This window comes from Dendrobium catenatum, unplaced genomic scaffold, assembly GCF_001605985.2.
Source record: "Dendrobium catenatum unplaced genomic scaffold, ASM160598v2 original_scaffold_193250, whole genome shotgun sequence".
Taxonomy (NCBI): Eukaryota; Viridiplantae; Streptophyta; class Magnoliopsida; order Asparagales; family Orchidaceae; genus Dendrobium; species Dendrobium catenatum.
This window is the reverse complement of record NW_021511668.1, coordinates 1-19,673: the sequence shown is the minus strand read 5'-3', so window position 1 is coordinate 19,673 and position 19,673 is coordinate 1. Positions and strand designations below refer to the sequence as shown.

The window sequence follows — 19,673 nt, the reverse complement described above, 5'->3', positions numbered from 1 at the left end:
AAAAGGTATCAAAATAACTTTTTCTAAGGAGGTTTGGCAATTTTGCCAAAGTAGACTATCTAAAACTGAGAGCCATAAGCTTTGATTTTAACAACTTCAACCATATGATTATCACGATGCATCAAATGTAAAAATTACATTAAGATAGTCAAAACATTGATATATATAATAAAGCAAATAATGAAATGCTATTAAAATATCGACAGATAGTAACATGCTATGCAACAAGTGAGCAAACAAGGTTTTCGATATAAGCTTATGCAGAGCTTGTGAGCTCTATCCCACCCATATCTCGGACAAGTATTGAAGGTGTATTACAATCTAGTTTTTGTTCGTAAATTTGGAAGTGGTATATTTGATATGTTTTGATGGGATATTCCAATAAGAATGGGTTACATACAAACGGGTCTAGAAAGCATCTGTATTTCTTGAAAAAAGAGTAAGAAATACTTTTTCAAAGAAATTCAATACCATTCAAAAGTTGACACCACCCAAAATTATACTAGAAATTTGAAAATATGCAAACATGATGTAATTTACACAAATATACATACAAATGCAATGTAAATATCTAATACAAAAACCAATGTTCAAGTAAATTAGAAAATTGTGGCACTTTTAGAAAAATATTATGTCGGAAAATATATAGAAATAGTCATTGGTTGTGAGATTACTCCCTACCTCCATCTCTTCTCTCTCCCTATCCCTTCATCTCTCTCTCCACCCTCCCATCTTCTCTCCCACTCTACCTATTATCTTATCTTTCTCGCCCATTCTCTAATTCTCTCTCTTCTTTCCCTCATCCCTCTCTCCTACCCTCCCCTTCCCTCGCTCCCTCTCTTACATGAAGGTTCTAATTAAGGATATGTGCTAACTAAGATGATTTGATCTTCAATCATCAATGGGACTCTCTTCTCCATCTCTTCCTACTATAAGGGATCACCTCCAACAAATTCCCTTTTGTGTTGTCATCCATCCTAATCTTGAGCTTGAACTTAAGGTGTCACAAGCTTAACTCATGTTATTATATCAAAAGTTATGTTTTATAGGGGTAGAATACCTAACCACAACTACGCATCTAGACACCTGCACATACAGTGGGTGATGATTATGCGCCCCATTCACAGCACCTCCCTCTCCTTGGAAATTGTTTCTTGTTCCTGGCATTTTGTAAGGAAATTGTCATCTATCTCATTCTTGGCAAGTGTTAGGTTATACGACATTTTTAAGATAAGTTTTGATAATCTTAGCAACGAAGGACCAACATGAAGACAGCTACTATTGAGGGAATTGAGTAAAATCTAGGGAAAAAAAATAATTAAGGGCATAAGGAAATTGTTTATAGAAGCACGAGCCAAGGTGAAATAGACCAATAGCCTTAACAACTCAAATGTAATCACTCTTGCAAATTTTCATGAACTAAATTCTGAAGCCAGAAACAAAAAATAATAAGAAACAAAGTAGACTAGCATACATCATAGATGATCCTTGCAATGATATCCTTGTATGGAAGCAGCTCTTCAGTTATGTTCAAATGAGCAATATGACCTGGAGATGGTAATTTTATATTAGCAAAAAACATTATCATAAGGTAAAATTTGTAAAAAGAGGCATACGACTAAGTGAACATCTAACAGTTATTCAATTTGGAGTAAAGCAGCAAACACATAATAGAACAAAAAAAAAGAGATTGAGAATTACAGAAATAAACAATAAACACAAATACTTAACTATTGTCTCAAAAGAAGAAGGTGCCTCCACACCAGATGGTAGTATTTGCTTCAAGATGTGATCTTCACAATTTAAAAAAAAAAAAAAGATAAGCAAAAATAAATAAATTGGATGAGCAGTTTGTACGATAACCAAGAATAGTTCTATTGAACCTTTTCATTTCCTTCAAAACCAGCTCTTAAATCACAGTAAACATAGATAGCCATGAAACTTGATTGCACAAAAAGGATTAAATATGAAGAAATTACTATCATCAAATGAAAGAAAAATAGATATTATAGATCAAATTTACAAAGCTAATTAAGTTTTTCTTTACATACTTGAGGATAAGAGCATTCATGCATATGAGAAACTACAGAATTAAAAATGCAAAGCAGTGATCCTTTTTCTAATTGCAACAAGCTAGATACCTGCTCACATGTCACATGTTTTCATCATGAGCCAAACATTCTGTAATAAAACAACCATAACTAAGCTGGCATGTCATCAACGACTCCTTCAACCACTATATCTACAGTTGGTTCAGCTAATTAATAAAGCCTATCTATTGATCAAGATTTAAATAATAAAAAGTATAAAATAACAAAGATGATAGTCTTAGATGGTAATGGAATGTGCAATCGAAGAAAATTCTTTATAATTGCTACAACTAGAGACTTAAAATGAGTCTATGACATGAGTGAAAGGAGTATTTTATACATAACTGCACCTATCTGTTTGCCTATGTGTTTGCATATATCACAGGAAATGCCATCCCCCACCATTCTGATAGCCTGATGCACAGCAAGGTAGGGGCTTGCCTTCATGAATTGTTCTTCAACAATCGTTGTACATACTTATACTTCAACAAAAAATAAAACCACTGCCACCCATCTTCGCCCCACTGACACCTCATCAGTAAAAGCACGTGTACTCCCATTTTGCATCAAAATCATCTCAATATATTTTCTGCTTGCCCATCATCAAAATGTGCTATTGCTAAACTCTCTGATGCAACCATTTTGCAACCCACCATTCTTAGTATTATCATTCATCAATCTCACTGATCTATTTCTATTTAATTCATTTCAGTATTTCCATTTTCTTTGTTTCAAAAACTTCCAATCCATACAATAACATAATCATTCTATTTTATACAATTTTATCTCTGGTTATTAGCATATCTCCCATAGAAAAATACATTACCCTATTTAATCTAATCATTAATATTCTTTCTTATGTAAAACCCGAAAATACTATTTTAGGGCGTCACACGCTTTTCAAAGCGCCTCGACGAGGTTTAAGTGAGATTTTCAATGTTAACGAAATTCAACGGAAATAATTTTAGAAAATCCTACGCAAAATTCTGATCGTTTTGATATATAACACTTATACCTAATTTCGTCTATTTTAGGAATTAAAATAGAACGAAGTTTCATAATACCCTTTTTACCCGTAACCGTTTAATATGACGAAATTACTTAAGTAAGGGCAAATTGGTCTTTAGCAAAACCCTTTTCTTCCTATTATAGCCAACTGAACCCTCTCTCTCCCTCATTCGCTCATTTCGCGTGAAAGACCGAAACCGAGCGGACAAGGGGCGAACGGCGGGTTCGGCGAGGGCACTTTGGCGGCGATCTTCAGGCGAAAGTTTTAGGTCAAATCGAAGGGGACGACTAGAGAAACACTCAGGTATGATTATTTTAGAACGAAACTTCCTAAATCTCAAGTTATTTGAGATCGAAAAATCTAGGGTTTTTCCAAATTTCGATTTTCTTTCGCAATTTCTTTACGAAAACTTTAAGGGAGGATTAGAGGAATGTTTTAGCAATGAAAACGAAGAAATTGGAGGAATTTTTGGAGATTTATAAATTTGGGTTTTGACGAAAAATTTAATTCCTTCAAGATGCTTTTACAAAAATTATTCCTAAGGGTTTAGGAAATGTTTTTAAAGAAAAATATTAAGTTTTTAGCGGAATTTTCATTTTCTTAATTTCCATAATTTATTTAATCCGAAAATTTAAAAAATAATTATTAATTATATGTTTGGAATATTTTTAGAACATGACATTGATAAAATTGTGACTTATGACTTTCCGAAAATTTAGTAATTATTTAAATCCGAAAATTTACATTATTTTAATTAAAAATCTATTAAGTATTTTAAGAAATAGTTAAAGGGTAATGAGAGATTGAAACTTAGGATTTAGGTTATTCAAATTATATGACGTCGTTTTTGTAAATTTCTTAGGTAGTGATCCTAGAAGTTTAAGGTGAAAGAATTTGGTCGAAACGACGTGCCGTACTTGATTTGAGGTAGGTGTTCAGACCCCAGTTAAATTTATAACTGTTTTAAAATTTTTATGCTTAGAATGCAATTTCATGTATTTATTTTCTTGTCAGATATTTTATTTACTGTCAAATATTTTGATATTCATGTTTTAAAGAATACCCTACAGTATCATGCTTTCATTTCATGCATTATTTGAAAAGCAATTAAGGTATATGAATAAATGAAATAAATATAAAAGGAAATTGAGCATGATTCAAAGATTTAAAAGCAATAACAATTTCAAGTTGTATGTTGATCCGGAAGTGCCAAATTGGTAAAGGAGCTCTTCGAGCATTGGTAAAGGAGGCTCATATGAGCCATGATAAATGATGGTTCTTATGAACCAATGGTAAAGGAAATGGCTAAAAATTTGACTGCGTACCTGATCAGTACGAATAAGGGTACTTCCGGGACGGGTGATACATTTAGCATAATCATTTTTGCATTTTCATTACATATGAAAAAGGTGAAAGGAAAGACTGAGATGAATGAAATGTTAAATAAAGAAAAATGCAAGAAAAAGTGAAAAGTTTAAAGATTATGACTTGCAAAATCGTATGAAATGATTACAATTACAAATGTTTTATTTATGCATCTTATGAAATTAACTGAGCTATGAATTACCTGCTGAGCGTTGGCTCATTCCTCGTTTAAAAATACTTTTCAGGAGAGAAGTGATGGCTGCTCGACGACCTTATACGTATCGTCGTAGGGGACCTCAGGATGAAAGGTTCCTTTTTATGTTTTCAGTTTGAGTCTTTGGGTTTGTTTCTTTGTAGTTCGTGGGTTTGAAGTTTATGTAATTGTGAAAGTTTATGTTATGATGATGGGTTTGAAAGTTTTTAGTAATTGTGAGATAATTGATCAGTTTGAAACATAACAGTTTGATGTTTTATTAGTGGCTCTTTCATGTATTTTTGGGATGATATTTATGTTCTGATCTTAAAATTTTAAATGAAAGTATTATGCTTTATATGCTCTTCCGTACGACCGTCTGTTCCTGCCCCGATATTATCGGGCTAGCCGGGTCGGGTCGTGACACCTTCAATCCACACATTCACTTACATGATGAATCTGCCAATTACGTCATTTTGTTGTCATTATTCATATATAAACTAAAGCGTATATTCCATACATCAGTTTTTCTCTAACATCATTAAATCACACATCCTTTAAGATCATGCCAATCCCTCCAACTCTTCATTTGATTAAACATGTCCTAGCTATGAGTTATATTTTCAGTATAATAACATAGAATTTTTGTGCATGTGTTGAGCATCCATACTAATGATTATCATTAGCCATCCCCAAACATCTTGTTGTTGTTTTATCACTCATTTTCCATTTGTTCCTACTAAATGTTGCATAGGTCTTAAACATATTCTTTACAAATCATTTTGAATAAACCATATTCCTTGCTAGCAAAGATATTTCCCTCTGTTATAGTCCAATAGAAGAAAATTTTATTGAAATCACTAGAAGGATTTTACAACATGCAAATAAGATAGATATGTTGTAATAGATTCAAAGGTTAGGCAACAAAGAAAATGTTTACAACCAATTCAACGAGGTAGAATGAGAGCAACAAAAACGTGTAGTAAAAATAGGTAAGAGAGAGCTGAAAATGATTATACTAGGGAGAAGGTAGAGTAGCACCTATTAAAGTTAATATATAAACTGCAATTAGGTGATTTGAGTATGAAAAACACCAAGCAAAAGATATACAAGGCAAGAAGAAAGAATGTAAAAAAATTAGAAGGAAATAGAGACACTAGCATTACTAGGAATTGTGCAAAAAAGATTCATGAAATCTAAAGTTAACATGATAATGCAAACTTGATATGAATGAATGGAGAAGAAGTTGAGAAGGATTTATAAATATGGCCAGAAAAATTTGTACAAAATTATTGATTATGGTAATCCTCTCCAATGACTACATAACTGACCTTTTTTCATGTGTGTCCTAGCCATGCTAGGACTATGCTTTAGCACTACTGAATTAAATAATCAAAACTTAGGAGGCTAAAAAAAAAGTACATGACAATTGAGTTTTTCTTTAACCTTTGCCGTTGAATTAAATTTCAGAATATAAAAATAATGTTCAAGTCTTAGTTTTTAAATTTCATTATTTTTTATAGATAGAATCGATGAAATGGCACCTCTCCTGCCATTAAAACTTAAAATTGCTATTAAGACAGAAAACAAAGTAAACACAAATTTCATCTGTTGGATTGAAACCTCTTTCTTCAGACTACAATCCAATTAGAAATCACGGGTACAGGTACACAATACATTATCAAAATGCAAAAGGAAGTAAATGTATCTTTCAAAAAGGATTCATTGCCTTCATACTCCGCACGGAAATATGGGGAGAATAAATGAGATATAAGGATTTGGTTTTACCAAAAAAGCAAAAGAAATCAAGGCTGCCTCACCTGCGCCCCAATATGAATACCCAAGTGTTAGAGAATAGGGAAAAACATTAAAATTACATAAGGCCCTTAGTTCATCCCGCTTTTGACATGGAACCTCAGATAAATCTGATTCATTTAGAAGAATACAGAAGTTAGTATCAATAGAAAGAAAAACAACGACAAAAAATTAGCAAGAAGAATCCACTTCTTTAATGCGAGAATATTTGAGAAATGAATAGAAATGGCAATGTTTAATAAAAAATAAAAATTAGTTGAGTCAATTCAAGGACTCCTATTTATTTCCTCTACTTCTATGTATTTGACTTTCTTATTGACAAACTTCAGGCAACAACAAGATAAAGATATATTAAGAGAAAGTATGATGTCGCCAATGTCATCTTCATCAATCATGTCGTTCCACAATAAAGAAAAATAAATACAAAGAAGAACACAGCCTAAAACTATATGGCGGATGATTAGGTACAATATTCAAGGAGAGGCTTCCCATTGAAGCTAAGGAGCTCTTTCACCAAAACATGATGACCCTTATGCTCAGATTTTCTTAACTGTGTTGTTTAATTTAAGATATGGTACTAAAAAATCATACTCTATATGAGTATAATTTAACTAACATTAGAAAAGGACTTAAGTAGAGCAACTGAACAATGACTGTTTAAGTGAATATCAAGCCAAAATCCAAGATCAAAGCATTCATACCAATCAAAAAACATCACCAAAAAGACCTTTTTAACAATTCCTTTTCTATTCTTCTTTCATGGATAACTAGCAAGCAATCTGTTAGACCGGTCGGACCGGCTTATGTGAACAAAGGCAAAAATGGCTGCTTCTTGTACGCGCCGAACGCAAACCGCAAGGATTAGCGAGCTGTTTTGGAAGGTTTTTTGAGGGATTTGGGAGGGAAATTTGAATGTAGGGACTGTTTAGAGATTTCTTTTTAAATTGTATGCATTAAATAGTTGGTTTTCCTAGGGTCAGTGCATCTTGAATTTGGCTGAATTTCAAAATTTCTTAGTATCTTTGGGCTCTAGCAGAGTCTAGAGATTTGGGAGAGAAGATCCTCCTCTCGAATAGAGGATCAATTGTATCTTGGTATTTTTCGTTCCCCTTTCATCAAATAATACAAATTATCTACTATTTCGTGGTTTTGTGTGGATCTTTGTGGAGAATTATCGTTGTTTTCCGAAGATTGATAGGAAATACTTGAGATCTACAAGTGTCTCCTATCAAATAGGTATCAAAGCACGTCAATCTAAGGGGAACTAATGGCCGGAAGGAAAGTGAAAGTTTTGGAGGAAGAACTTGGGCAACTCAAAGCAGATTTTGAGAAGATAGATGATTTTCAAAATCAGATCGCATCCGTCAATTAAAGGATTGAGGGAAAGTTCATCGTGGTGGAAGACAAGTTGAAGAAATTGCTTGCATCCAAACCCAAACTGGCGACATCAGAAGCAAAGGAAACTACCGGCAGCCATGGAAGAGGTGTGGGAATCCTAACATGTTTAGGGGAAGGAAAAATACAGAAGTGGAGGTCCTGGAGGGAGAAGACGAAATACCTCATCTAGAACCACTTTCTAGGGAGGAGATGAGCATTGGCTACGCAAGAAGGGTGCTGAATTTGTAAGGAGAGGGGATGATTTCGATTGTCGGGGTCCTGATTTTGAAAGAAGCAGAGGGGATTTTGAGGAAGATTTGGGTATGAGTGCTGAAGGGAAGAGCGTGACGATTGAGAGGTATCTCCTCTTCGAGGAATGGGAGGCTACGGAGGATTCAGGGAAAACGGGGGTGATCCTAAGGTGAGAAAGCTGAAGATGCCCATCTTTAAGAGTGAGAATGCCCATGGGTGAATCTATAAGGTAGACAAATATTTCACTATTAATGGGCTGACAGAGAAGGAGAGATTGATGCAGCGGGCCTATGTTTGGAAGCGAAGGCTTTGCCTTGGTACTAGTGGAGGGACATGCAACGATTCATACAAAGTTGGAGAGAGCTCATGGATTGTTTGATGGAACGTTTCCAAACTGGCAGGGGAGGAGACTTCTACGAGCAGTTCTTCGCTTTGACACAGGATGATTCAGTGATGGAGTACCGAGAAAGATTCGAGTACCTCGCTAGTCGACTGGACCGCCTTCCTGTGATAGTGCTAGAGAAAAATTTCATGAAGGGACTAACACCAGAGATTCGGGAAGCGGTTAGAGTAATGAGGCCTCGCGACTTGGGAGAGGCTATGGAGCTAGCTCAATTGGTAGAGGATCAGAGGCACCTGGAGAGAGAAATGGGAGGCAGCAGTTCAAGAGGTCCGAACAGGAAGACCACCGCCTTTCTGGCACCCAAGGAGCCGACACCAGATGCTTTTCGGGAGACTTCGAAGGAGAAGACTGTATGAGTAAGACCTTGGGACAACTTCAAGAAGCTTACAAAAACAGAATTACAAGAGGAAAGGGCGAAGGGACTCTATTTCAAATGTAACAAAAGGTATACGCTGGGGCACAAGTGTAAGGACCAACTCTTCAGGTTCTTACCATTTGTGATGAAGAAGAAATGGAGGGTGTCGTCTTTCCACTTTGCGAACCAGGTGGATCTTTGAGAGGGGAGTATTATTAGACCAGTCCATTAGAGCAATCTAGCCGGTCCGAAGGGACCAGCTTACGCGAACAGAGGCAGAAATGTCCGCCTCCTGTACGCATTGAATGCAAGCTGCAAGGGTTAGGGAGCTATTTTGGAAGGATTTTTTGAGGGATTTATTATGGAAATTTGAATGTATGGACTGCTTAGAGATTTTCTTTTGAATTGTATGCATTAAATAGTTGGTTTTCCTAGGATCAGTGCATCTTGAATTTGGCTGAAATTTGAGATCTCTTAGTTTCTTTGGGCTATAGCGGAGTCTAGAGATTTAGGAGAGAAATATCCTCCTCTCGAATAGAAGATCAATTGTATCTTGGTATTTTTCATTTCCCTTTCATCAAATAATACAAATTATCTAGTGTTTCGTGGTTTTGTGTGGATTTTTGTGGAGAATTCTCGTTATTTTTCAAAGAATGATAGGAAATACTTGAGATCTACAAGTGTTTCATATCAAATTGGTATCAAAGCACATCGATCTAAGGGGAACCAATGACCGGAAGGAAAGTGGAAGCTTCGGAGGGAGAATTTGGGCAACTCAAAGCAGATTTTAAGGAGAAGATGTTACGCCGGCCCAGGAGGGGCCGGCTAGACCAGTCCAGGAGGGACCGGTCCAGGTCTATTCCAGGCGACGGAATAGACCAAGCGGAACTCCTGGTTTGGGCGGAAGCCTTGTGGAGCCCACCATGGGCTCAATGCAAGATTAGGAAGAAAATTATTTGAACTAAGGGCTGTTTAAGTATTTTGAAATATTCCTTTGTCTTTAATTAGGAGTTTTTGAGGGATTTAGATTATCTTGAATTTGAATTATTTTGAGATCTAGGGTTTGGTGTTCTTGGGCTCTTGGCTTTGCTGGAGATCGTTGGAGAGTTTTTCCGTCCTCTCGAATTGAAGGAAAGTTGTATCTTGCAAGTGCTTTTCATCTTCTACTGAAATAAAAGTGTTTGCTTCGTTTCCCTACGAGTTCTAATGCTTTTCTCTTAGATTTTTATGTGTTTCCTACTGTTAAACTGTTGTGGACAGCAGTTTCGCTGTTAGATTTTCATTGGTTGGGATTAGGATTGCTTGCGAACTCAAGTATTACCTTAGGATTACTTGTGAACTCAAGTATTTCCTATCAAATTGGTATCATAGCCAGGTTTCGATCTTGGGACCTGTGGGTCATGCTATTGTGTTGAGTGACGGGGTTTCACCCATCAGTGTACGTCCTTACCTCTACCCTCAGTTCCAGAAAGATGAAATTGAACGGTTGATTAGAGAGATGCTAGAAGCAGAGATCATCAGACCCAGCATCAGCCCTTTCTCTAGTCCCGTTCTGTTGGTATCAGAGCATCGATTTGAGACCACCGGCGGCTGAAATTCTGAAATTTCAGCAAGTTTATCGTTTCCGGAAGAAGATTTTTTGGGATCCGTTTGAAGAACGATGGCCGGAAAGAAGGTGGACGTCTTGGAAGGCAAAGTCAGTCAATTGAAAACCGATTTGGAGGAAAGATTTTTTTATTTTTAAATACGCACACTTCATTCCACTCAGACACCCCTACACCGCAGTAGCTGCAGCATTCATCAAGGAAGTGATCAGACTTCACTGAGTACCAGAGGCGACCGTATCAGATAGGGATAAGGTGTTTCTCAGCCATTTCTGGAAAGAGTTGTTCAGATTACAAGGGACAGTTCTAAAAAGGAGCACAGCTTACCACCCGTAGACGGATGGCCAGACAAAAGTAGTCAACAGGAGCTTGGAGACGTACCTGAGGTGTTTTGTGTCAGAAACTCTCAAGCTATGGGCTAAGTGGCTTTGGGCAGAATATTGGTACAACACATCGTTTCATTCTGCTTCACAGATGACCCCTTTCAAGGTATTGTACGGAAGGGATCCCCCACACTTTGTGCATTTTGGGAGTAGCACCACCCCTGTTTTGTCAGTAGAAGAGTACTTAGAGAAGAGAGACCGAGTACTTGAAGAGCTAAAGAGGCATCTGCTGAGAGCACAACAAACTATGAAGAAGCAAGCGGATGGGCATCGGAAGGACATACAGTTTGCAGCAGGGGAGAGGGTGTTTCTGAAGCTCCGACCATATAGACAGAAGACAGTCGCCAACAGGAGGAATGAAAAGCTGGCTCCAAGGTACTTTGGGCCATATGAAGTGCTGGAGAAGATTGGGGCAGTAGCATACAGATTGAAACTACCTCCATCAACAACTATACATCCAGTTTTTTCACGTGTCACAATTAAGAAAAGCCATTGGGGAGTACACAAATTCCGAGCTACCAGCGACCCTGACTGAGGAGTTAGAGGTGATTCTAGAACCTATAAAGCTAAAAGGTGTTCGTCAGAAAGAAGATAAAACTAAGGAAGTGTTGATCCAGTAGAATAACCTTCCTGACTACGAGGCTACGTGGGAGCCATACGGGAGGATGAAACAACAGTTCCCTGATTTTCACTTTGAGGACAAGGTGATTCTTTGGGAGGGAGGTAATGTTACGCCGTCCCAGGAGGGGCCGGCTAGACCGGTCCAGGAGGGACCGGTCCGGGTCTATTCCAGGCGACGGAATAGACCAGGCGGAACTCCTGGTTTAGGCAGAAGCCTTGTGGAGCCCACCATGGGCTCAATACAAGATTAGGAGGGAAATTATTTGAACTAAGGGCTGTTTAGGTATTTTGAAATATTCATTTGTCTTTAATTAGGAGTTTTGGAGGGATTTAGATTATCTTGAATTTGAATTATTTTGAGATCTAGGGTTTGGTGTTCTTGGGCTCTTGGCTTTGCCGGAGATCGTTGGAGAGTTTTTCCTTCCTCTCGAATTGAAGGAAAGTTATATCTTGCAAGTGCTTTTCATCTTCTACTGAAATAAAAGTGTTTGTTTCGTTTCCCTACGAGTTCTACTGCTTTTCTCTCAGATTTTTCTGTGTTTCCTACTGTTAAACTGCTATGGACAGCAGTTTCGCTGTTAGATTTTCACTGGTTGGGATTAGGATTGCTTGAGAACTCAAGTATTACCTTAGGGTTACTTGAGAACTCAAGTATTTCCTATCAGAAGATTGCTGATTTTCAAAATCAGATCGCATCCGTCAATTAAAGGATGGTGGAAAAGTTCATCATGGTGGAACACATGTTGAAGAAATTGAGGTCAAACCCAAACTGGCGACATCGGAAGCAAAGGAAACTACCGGCGGCCATGGAAGAGGTGGGAACCCTAACACGTTTAGGGGAAGGAAAAATCCATAAGTGGAGATCCTGGAGGGAGAAGATGGAATGCTTCCTCTAGAATCACTCTAGGGTGGAGATGAGCATGGGCTATACGCAATAAGTGGTGTTGAATCAGTAAGGAGAGAGGATGATTTTGATTATAGGGGTCCTGATTTTGAAAGAAGAAGAGGGGATTTTGGGGAAGGATTTGGGTATGCGTGCCGAAGGGAAGAGCGTGACGATAGAGGGGTACCTCCTCTTCGAGGAATGAGAGGCTATGGAGAATTCAGGGGAAACGGGGGTGACTCGAAGGTGAGAAAGCTGAAGATGCCCATCTTTGAGGGTGAGGACGCACATGGGTAGATCTACAAGGTAGAAAGATATTTCACCATCAATGGGTTAACGGAGGAGATATTAATAGCAGCGAACCTATGTTTGGAAGGGAAGGCTTTGTCTTGGTATCAGTGGAGAGACATGCAACGACCCATACAAAGTTGGAGAGAGTTCAAGAATTGTTTGATGGAATGTTTCCAAACTGGCAGGTGAGAAGACTCCTATGAGCAGTTCTTCACCTTCACACTGGATGGTTCAGTGATGGAGTACTAGGAGAGATTCGAGTACCTTGTTAGCCGATTGGACAACCTTCTTGAGACAGTGCCAAAGAGAAATTTCATGAAGGGACCGACGCCAGAGATCCGGGCAGCGGTTAGAGTAATGAGGCCTCGTGACTTGCGGAGAGACTATGGAGCTAGCTTAATTGGTGGAGGATCAGAGGCACCTAGAGAGAGAGATGGGAGGCAACAGCTCAGGAGGTCTGAATAGGAAGACGGAAGACCACCACCTTTCTGGCACCCAAGGAGCAGACACCGGGTACTTTTCGGGAGACTTTAAAGGAGAAGACTACAAGAGTAAGACTTTGGGACAAGTTCAAGAAGCTCACAAAAATCAAATTACAAGAGAAAAGGGCGAAGGGGCTCTGCTTCAGATGTAACAAGAGATATACACCCGGGCTCCAGTGTAAGGACCAACTCTTCAGGTTCTTACCGCTTGTGATGAAGAAGGAATGGAGGAGCATGCTGTCCTTCCACCTTACGGATAAGATGGATTTTTGGGAGGGGAGTATTATTAAACCAGTCCAGCCAGTCCGAAGGGACCAGCTTACACGAATAAAGGCAGAAATGTCTGCCTCCTGTATGCGTTGAATGCAAGCCGTAAGGGTTAGGGAGCTGTTTTGGAAGGATTTTTTAGGGATTTGGGAGGGAAATTTGAATAAAGGGACTGCTTCGAGATTTCCTTTTGAATTGTATGCATTAAATAGTTGGTTTTCCTAAAGTCAGGGCATCTTGAATTTGGCTAAAATTTGAGATCTCTTAGTTTCTTTGGGCTCTAGCAGCATTTAGAGCTTTGGGAGAGAAACATTCTCCTCACGAATAGAGGATCAATTGTATCATGGTATTTTCTGTTTCCCTTTCATCAAATAATACAAATTATCTATTGCTTCGTCGTTTTGTGTGGATTTTTGTGGAGATTTCTCACTGTTTTCCGAAGATTGATTGAAAATACTTGAGATCTACAAGTGTTTCCTATCACGATCATCCTGTAAAATCAAAGATGATCTAGTGAATGCAAGCCAAAGGACAGGTAATGGAAACAAGTTATCCATAAATATACATCAAGGACATGTTTTGTAGGAGATTAAGTTAAAATAAACCAACTGATGGTAGATTTAACCCTTAAGCGGGGACGAGCATTGGTTGGTGAAATAGATAAGCTTTGTAAACTCAGATAAGCTAAAACCCTTGTTTGGTTGGTTCCTGGATTAAAGCTCATATTCTTAAATCATCATGATATATTATTAATGCACAACCATGTATTAATTTACAATTAGGATAAATTAAACATGGTTAAGAGCTTAATGTTGATTAAAAATCTTTAACAAAAGTTGAAAAAAAAAAATCATATCGCCCCATGAAATATAGCTCTAACAATCATGTCTAAAAAATGAGAACAATAAATAAATAACATTAGTCCTTGCTTCAACAAGCATCATTTGAAGCAATTTATATAACAAATATCCAACAAACATAAAAAACGCCGGCAGAGCTATAGTTAGGGCATAAAACCACATTGGTCCATCAATGAAAACCCAAATCAACTTATTTTAAATATTAAAAACTGAATAATGTACTTAAAATTCACTTATATTACATAATATTCTAAAACCAAAAATGCGCCCACATTGGCAACCAAACCTAGGACAGTGGTTCCATATAAGAGCCTCATCCGTTGGGCCACGGAGTGAAATTATGCTTCAACTGTTACAGTTTTTTTACATAAATTATCAGTCAATCCTACAAAAATTAATTTCACAGTTTCTTGTCTTGGTTATGTAGATATTTTCAAAGAATAATCAAAATGAGTAACTTTAATGTAAACTTTTTGCATATGACATTAGTATGCAATTAATAACTTTATTAAAAAATGCCATGTTAGAAAAACTTGAAATTTGCATTATTAAAAATCAAATATATATATATATATATATACAAAGATTAATTATCTGTATGCTATAAATTCCTTTTTTAATAGAACTAACACCTACATATTTAAACTGAAATAAAATAATCATAAATTTGTGTGTAATACATCTAATAGAATATATAATATAATAATCTATTAAAATAAATATTTATATTCTTGAAAGATCAAAATATTATTTCCCCATGAACTATTAAATGAAAAAGAAATAGAAATCACAAAAAAGATCAAGAGTATTTTGAAAATTATCAATTTATGCCCCTACAACAACAACAACATCAAGCCTTTATCCCACTACGTGGGATCAGCTACATGAATCTTTTTTCTCCACTGTGTCCTGTTAAAAGTCAATTTGTGCCCCTGCTAATAAAAAATTCTGGCCTCACCCCCTGATAAAAAAAACATTAATTTTTGCTCTAACAATCATGAATGAAAAGTATAGAACAATAAATAAATACCATAAAACAAGTCCATGTTCCAACTATGGTTGTGGAAATTTAACTGAACAAAGATGATTGAGCCGGTCGAACAGTAAACCAATTCTTAAACTGGTTTAGCTTGGCTAAATAATTGAAATTTCAGGAAGTGAGATTAACATATAAAAGCTGGTAGTCAAATCGCTCAACCATTAAAGTGAGAACTACTGAACTGATTTGACTAAAAAGTTGCAATGGAAAGATACTTTTGGTATTCAATATTTTTTGAATTTTTTTCTGCATATCTGATATATATACAAACATTCATACATACATACATACATATATAAATATTAACTCATCTAAAAAATTGAATTAATTTTAATAATATTTACATCATCACAGTTGAACCCTTGATTGAATTCTAGATGAACCATTAAACCTTAAACATTTTCTTCAACCTTTTTAATCTCTAGTCTGATTCTAAAAGCCTTTGTTCCAACCTAATTACACTAGTTCATAGATTACATCATCCTACAAAATAAAATCCTACTAATAAGAAGGCAAACATCCAAGGAGTGCAAATAAAATGAAATTTAGCGGGGCGTTTTGTGGGAAGTTGATAAGTTATGCTGGTACAATTGGTCATTCATTCCATAAATAATGTTAGTGACTAGTGGGAATGAAGTAGATGGACATCTTATTCATAACAGCCAACTGTACGAAGCAATTTACCTGAAGTTCACATTCCTCTGGAGCTGCATAAACACCCAGCATTACCCGACAAATATAATGTAACAACACAAAAGAAAAACTGCAATAAAATGTAATAGCTAAGTTATGCCAAAAAGTAAAATTTTATCAATGCATAAACATATAATAATTGTGCTATGCCAACAAAATGTAATATTTATAATATGCACAGCGTCACAAATTCTTCAACATGTGGGAAGGGTTTATCACACCTTGTGGCTTCCTTTGGACGTTCTTAAGTAAAAGCAATTCACAGAATCAATTAAAATTACTTATATGGATAATACAATGCGCACCTAAGTTTATTAACCACTAAATCTTCATAATTTCATAATTAGTGGTCGAAATGCTCATAGTCCAAACCCAAATTATTCTTGTTCATTGTTGAAACATATTTCTAAACAACTCCTTTTGACTTTTAAACTATTTCTTTAGTAACTTCTCTGCGACATCCCATCTGCTTTTTTGTTTGAATGGTTCTAAAATTTCCTTCCACACATAGAGCATGGGATTCCCTCTTGATCATTTCCAGTAAGATGCTGCTTAAGCAGTAAATAAAGAAATATTTTGTGAGTTTACTCTTTCCAATCACATGCTCTGGATTGCCTCTCCTTTACCCAAAGTGATACAACTGGGTGTGATAATGAATTGCTGACAAGCTTCACAACAGTATATATATAATCTAACGGAGAGCAAAGAAAGATAGCTCCTCCCAAAAGAGCCTACTAAACCCAATGTGTTAGTGGACGTGTCAGCAACTACGGGATAGTTTCCTACATACAAATACACACATGGTGGAAAAGCGATAGACAAAGAAAATAATAAATAGAATACAAAATAGCACCCCATCATGTCATGCATCAATATCAAACTAATAAAAAGTTGTTGAGAAATATTAAAGTTGCTGAAATTTGACTACCCAACATAATGGAATAGCTTAAATGCATGGAAAAAGTACAAAAAATACCAAGTGCCAAGCATTCAAAGCATATAACAACTTTACAACAAAGTGGTATCAAATGAAGGACTATTAAACAGAAGCACCACTATTAATATAACACCACATGCAAATAACACTTAATTTAACTTAGAACAACCTATAATTGTGGGTTATCGTTAACTTTTTCGTTCGTTAATTGATGCCCAGTTACTGGATTTAGAGTCACAGATATGAATCAATGATAAGCTGGAATGCTTCCCAACTTCCATTTATAAGGATAGAATTGTTATATCCGGTTGGACTGGGGACTGGTTCAACCGAACCAACAACATCTCATTTAAATCTAATAAAGAAAGGTCATTTCTAATATTCTCTAATCAAATCCTTTTTTAGGTCTACCTCTACCTTTCTTAACATAAGTCAAATCTAATACATCTACTTTCCTAACCGAGTCATCGGAAAGCCCCCGTTTTATATGACCAAATCATCTAAGGCGACTCTCTCTAATCTTATCTTCCACTGGACTTACTCCAACCTTTTCATGAATATGCTCATTTCGTATTATGTCTCTAAGAGTAAAGCTACTCAACCACCTAAGCATCCTCATCTCTGCAACACTTAACATAATATTATGCTTCTCTATTAATGGCCAACATTCTACACCATAAAGCATTGCAGGTCTTACCACCATCTTATAGAATTTTCCCATAAATTTGACGGGGGCTTTTCTACACACAACAAGCTTGATGCATTCCTCCACTTCAACCATCCAACTTGAATTATACTAATAATATCTCCAACTATTTTACCATCACTCTGAACAATAGACTCAATATATCTAAAATGTGCACTCTTATTAATGACTTGATTGCCCAAAATCACAATCCCCCAACAAGATCTATTATTACTAAAATTACACTCCATATATTCAACTAAACCGAACCAATCCAATTGAATCCACTGAACTGCAATCGAGCGAGGTCAAGGAAAGCAGATCAAGTAGGAGCAAAACAACAAAATTGAAGTTGTAGGCAAGAGCAAGAGCGGGCAGGGATGGACATGACTCGCTTAATATAATGGAGCTTGCTTGATTCAGTCGAGTCAAACACAGGGAAGGAGTTGTGTGTGTGAGAGGATTTCATTTTAAGTGTAGCTTACTTTTTAGTGAAATCGAAGGCGAAGAGAGTTTGAGTGTGAAGCAAGAGGTTGTGCAGCGAGTTAGCGGTTTTTATTGACTAAAAAGAAGGCTTTCGTCTGTTGCTATTTGACGAACACTGAAAGGAGGGGTTTTCATTTTTCGATCGGCAAAGAGGCCGACCGTTCGATTCTGAGTAGTATAGTGCTCTACTGAGAGTTTTTTTGTCGAGATATTATTGTATCAACATGTGAAGGTAAGTAAAAATTTAGTATTGGAGAAGAATTATGAGTTTTAAAAAATATAAATATTTGATTTAGAGAGTAATCCCATGTGATGGTGTTTGACAATGAAGAAGATGAGGATGTGTTGAATTGTGTGATCCCATGCGCCAAAGAAGAGGTATAATCGGAGGTAAGCAATGCAATTTACATATATATCATTTGATTGTTTTATGGAATTTAATAAGCAATTCAAATATGACTTAATTTATTCATTTGACATTGTTGTCTATGATGTTTGATGCATTTGACATTGTCTTTGACGACGTTCAATGCATTCAACATTGCTTTAGCAGTATTCAACAGCTCAAATATTATTTTATGTGCTTTAACACCTTAATGTGGTTTAAATAGTGGCAAAATTGAGTATAAACGAGGTTGAGCATTGAAGACAAGACAATAGGGTTCTCAAATGCATAGGTAAAAGTTAATTGTTTATTATGAGCATATTATGCATAGAGTACTATTGTCTTGTCTTCAAGAGCATATTATGCATGATCACATCATGACAGCACGATATATGACAATTCTTAAAGAAAATAGAAGGAGATGGTTGAAGTGGCCATATTGTCTTATTAAAAATAGAAGGAAAAAAAACACTTCATTCACAATTATAATAGCTTCCTACATCAAATATCAAAAATTAATAAGAGTAAAATCATAATTCCTATTATGTCATGAGACTCCTAAATCGATTATGACACTCATAATTAAATTGGTTTAATTAGTATATAACATGCTAAGCACATGATAAAGTTGTGCTAAAGAGGTTCCAAAAAAGTGTCTAAAAATATGTCTTCGAAGTGTCTAAAAATGTCTTCGAAGTGTCGGAACATTTTTGAAAAATGAGATGTCAATGGCACATTTAGCATAGTGTTTTAGAGTGCTTGACGATCTAGACTTATGACATCTCTAACATGATACCCTGAAGATCTAGAATTGACCATGTTTCACAAGCAAGGCCTATGGATGGAATTTCTAGAACATAGTTTTGCCTTTCTCATATATATATATATATATAAGCCAAAGCATTTAGATCACCTTAAAAGCCTCAACAATCAAGTGACATGAGCGATCTATCAAACATACCAGGGTTTTGTACCATTTCAGACAGCAAAACCAAACGATTTTTCTCAAATGTTGAATCTTCAATAATGGGTTTGATGCGAGGCCTATCAAGCATATATCTGAAATGAAAAATGTGTAAACTCAAGATAAGATATATTAATCATTATATAGTTACATAAAAGAATAACCAAAAAAATTTAAAAGGAGAACACAAGTTTTGCCCTTCTGTTTTCTAGGTATGTACTTTCCCAAACTAGG

The 19,673-nt window shown here is 36.2% G+C and overlaps 1 protein-coding gene across 5 annotated transcripts in view; it reads right to left on the bottom strand.

The window, feature by feature from the left end:
- The window catches only part of LOC110113706 (tRNA (guanine(37)-N1)-methyltransferase 2), a 57,977-nt gene extending 38,435 nt beyond the window's left edge, over positions 1–19,542 (bottom strand). For all 5 annotated transcript variants that reach the window (XM_020846384.2, XM_028692404.1, XM_028692403.1 and 2 more), the window contains exons 1-4: positions 19,437–19,542; positions 6,478–6,582; positions 1,731–1,793; positions 1,475–1,548 (exon numbers count right to left, since the gene is read on the bottom strand). In XM_020846384.2, the coding sequence (XP_020702043.2) occupies positions 1,475–1,548; positions 1,731–1,793; positions 6,478–6,582; positions 19,437–19,530 (336 nt within the window). In that variant the 5' untranslated portion in view covers positions 19,531–19,542. The remainder of the gene's footprint in view (positions 1–1,474; positions 1,549–1,730; positions 1,794–6,477; positions 6,583–19,436) is intronic.
- Between the last annotated feature and the right edge of the window lie 131 nt (positions 19,543–19,673).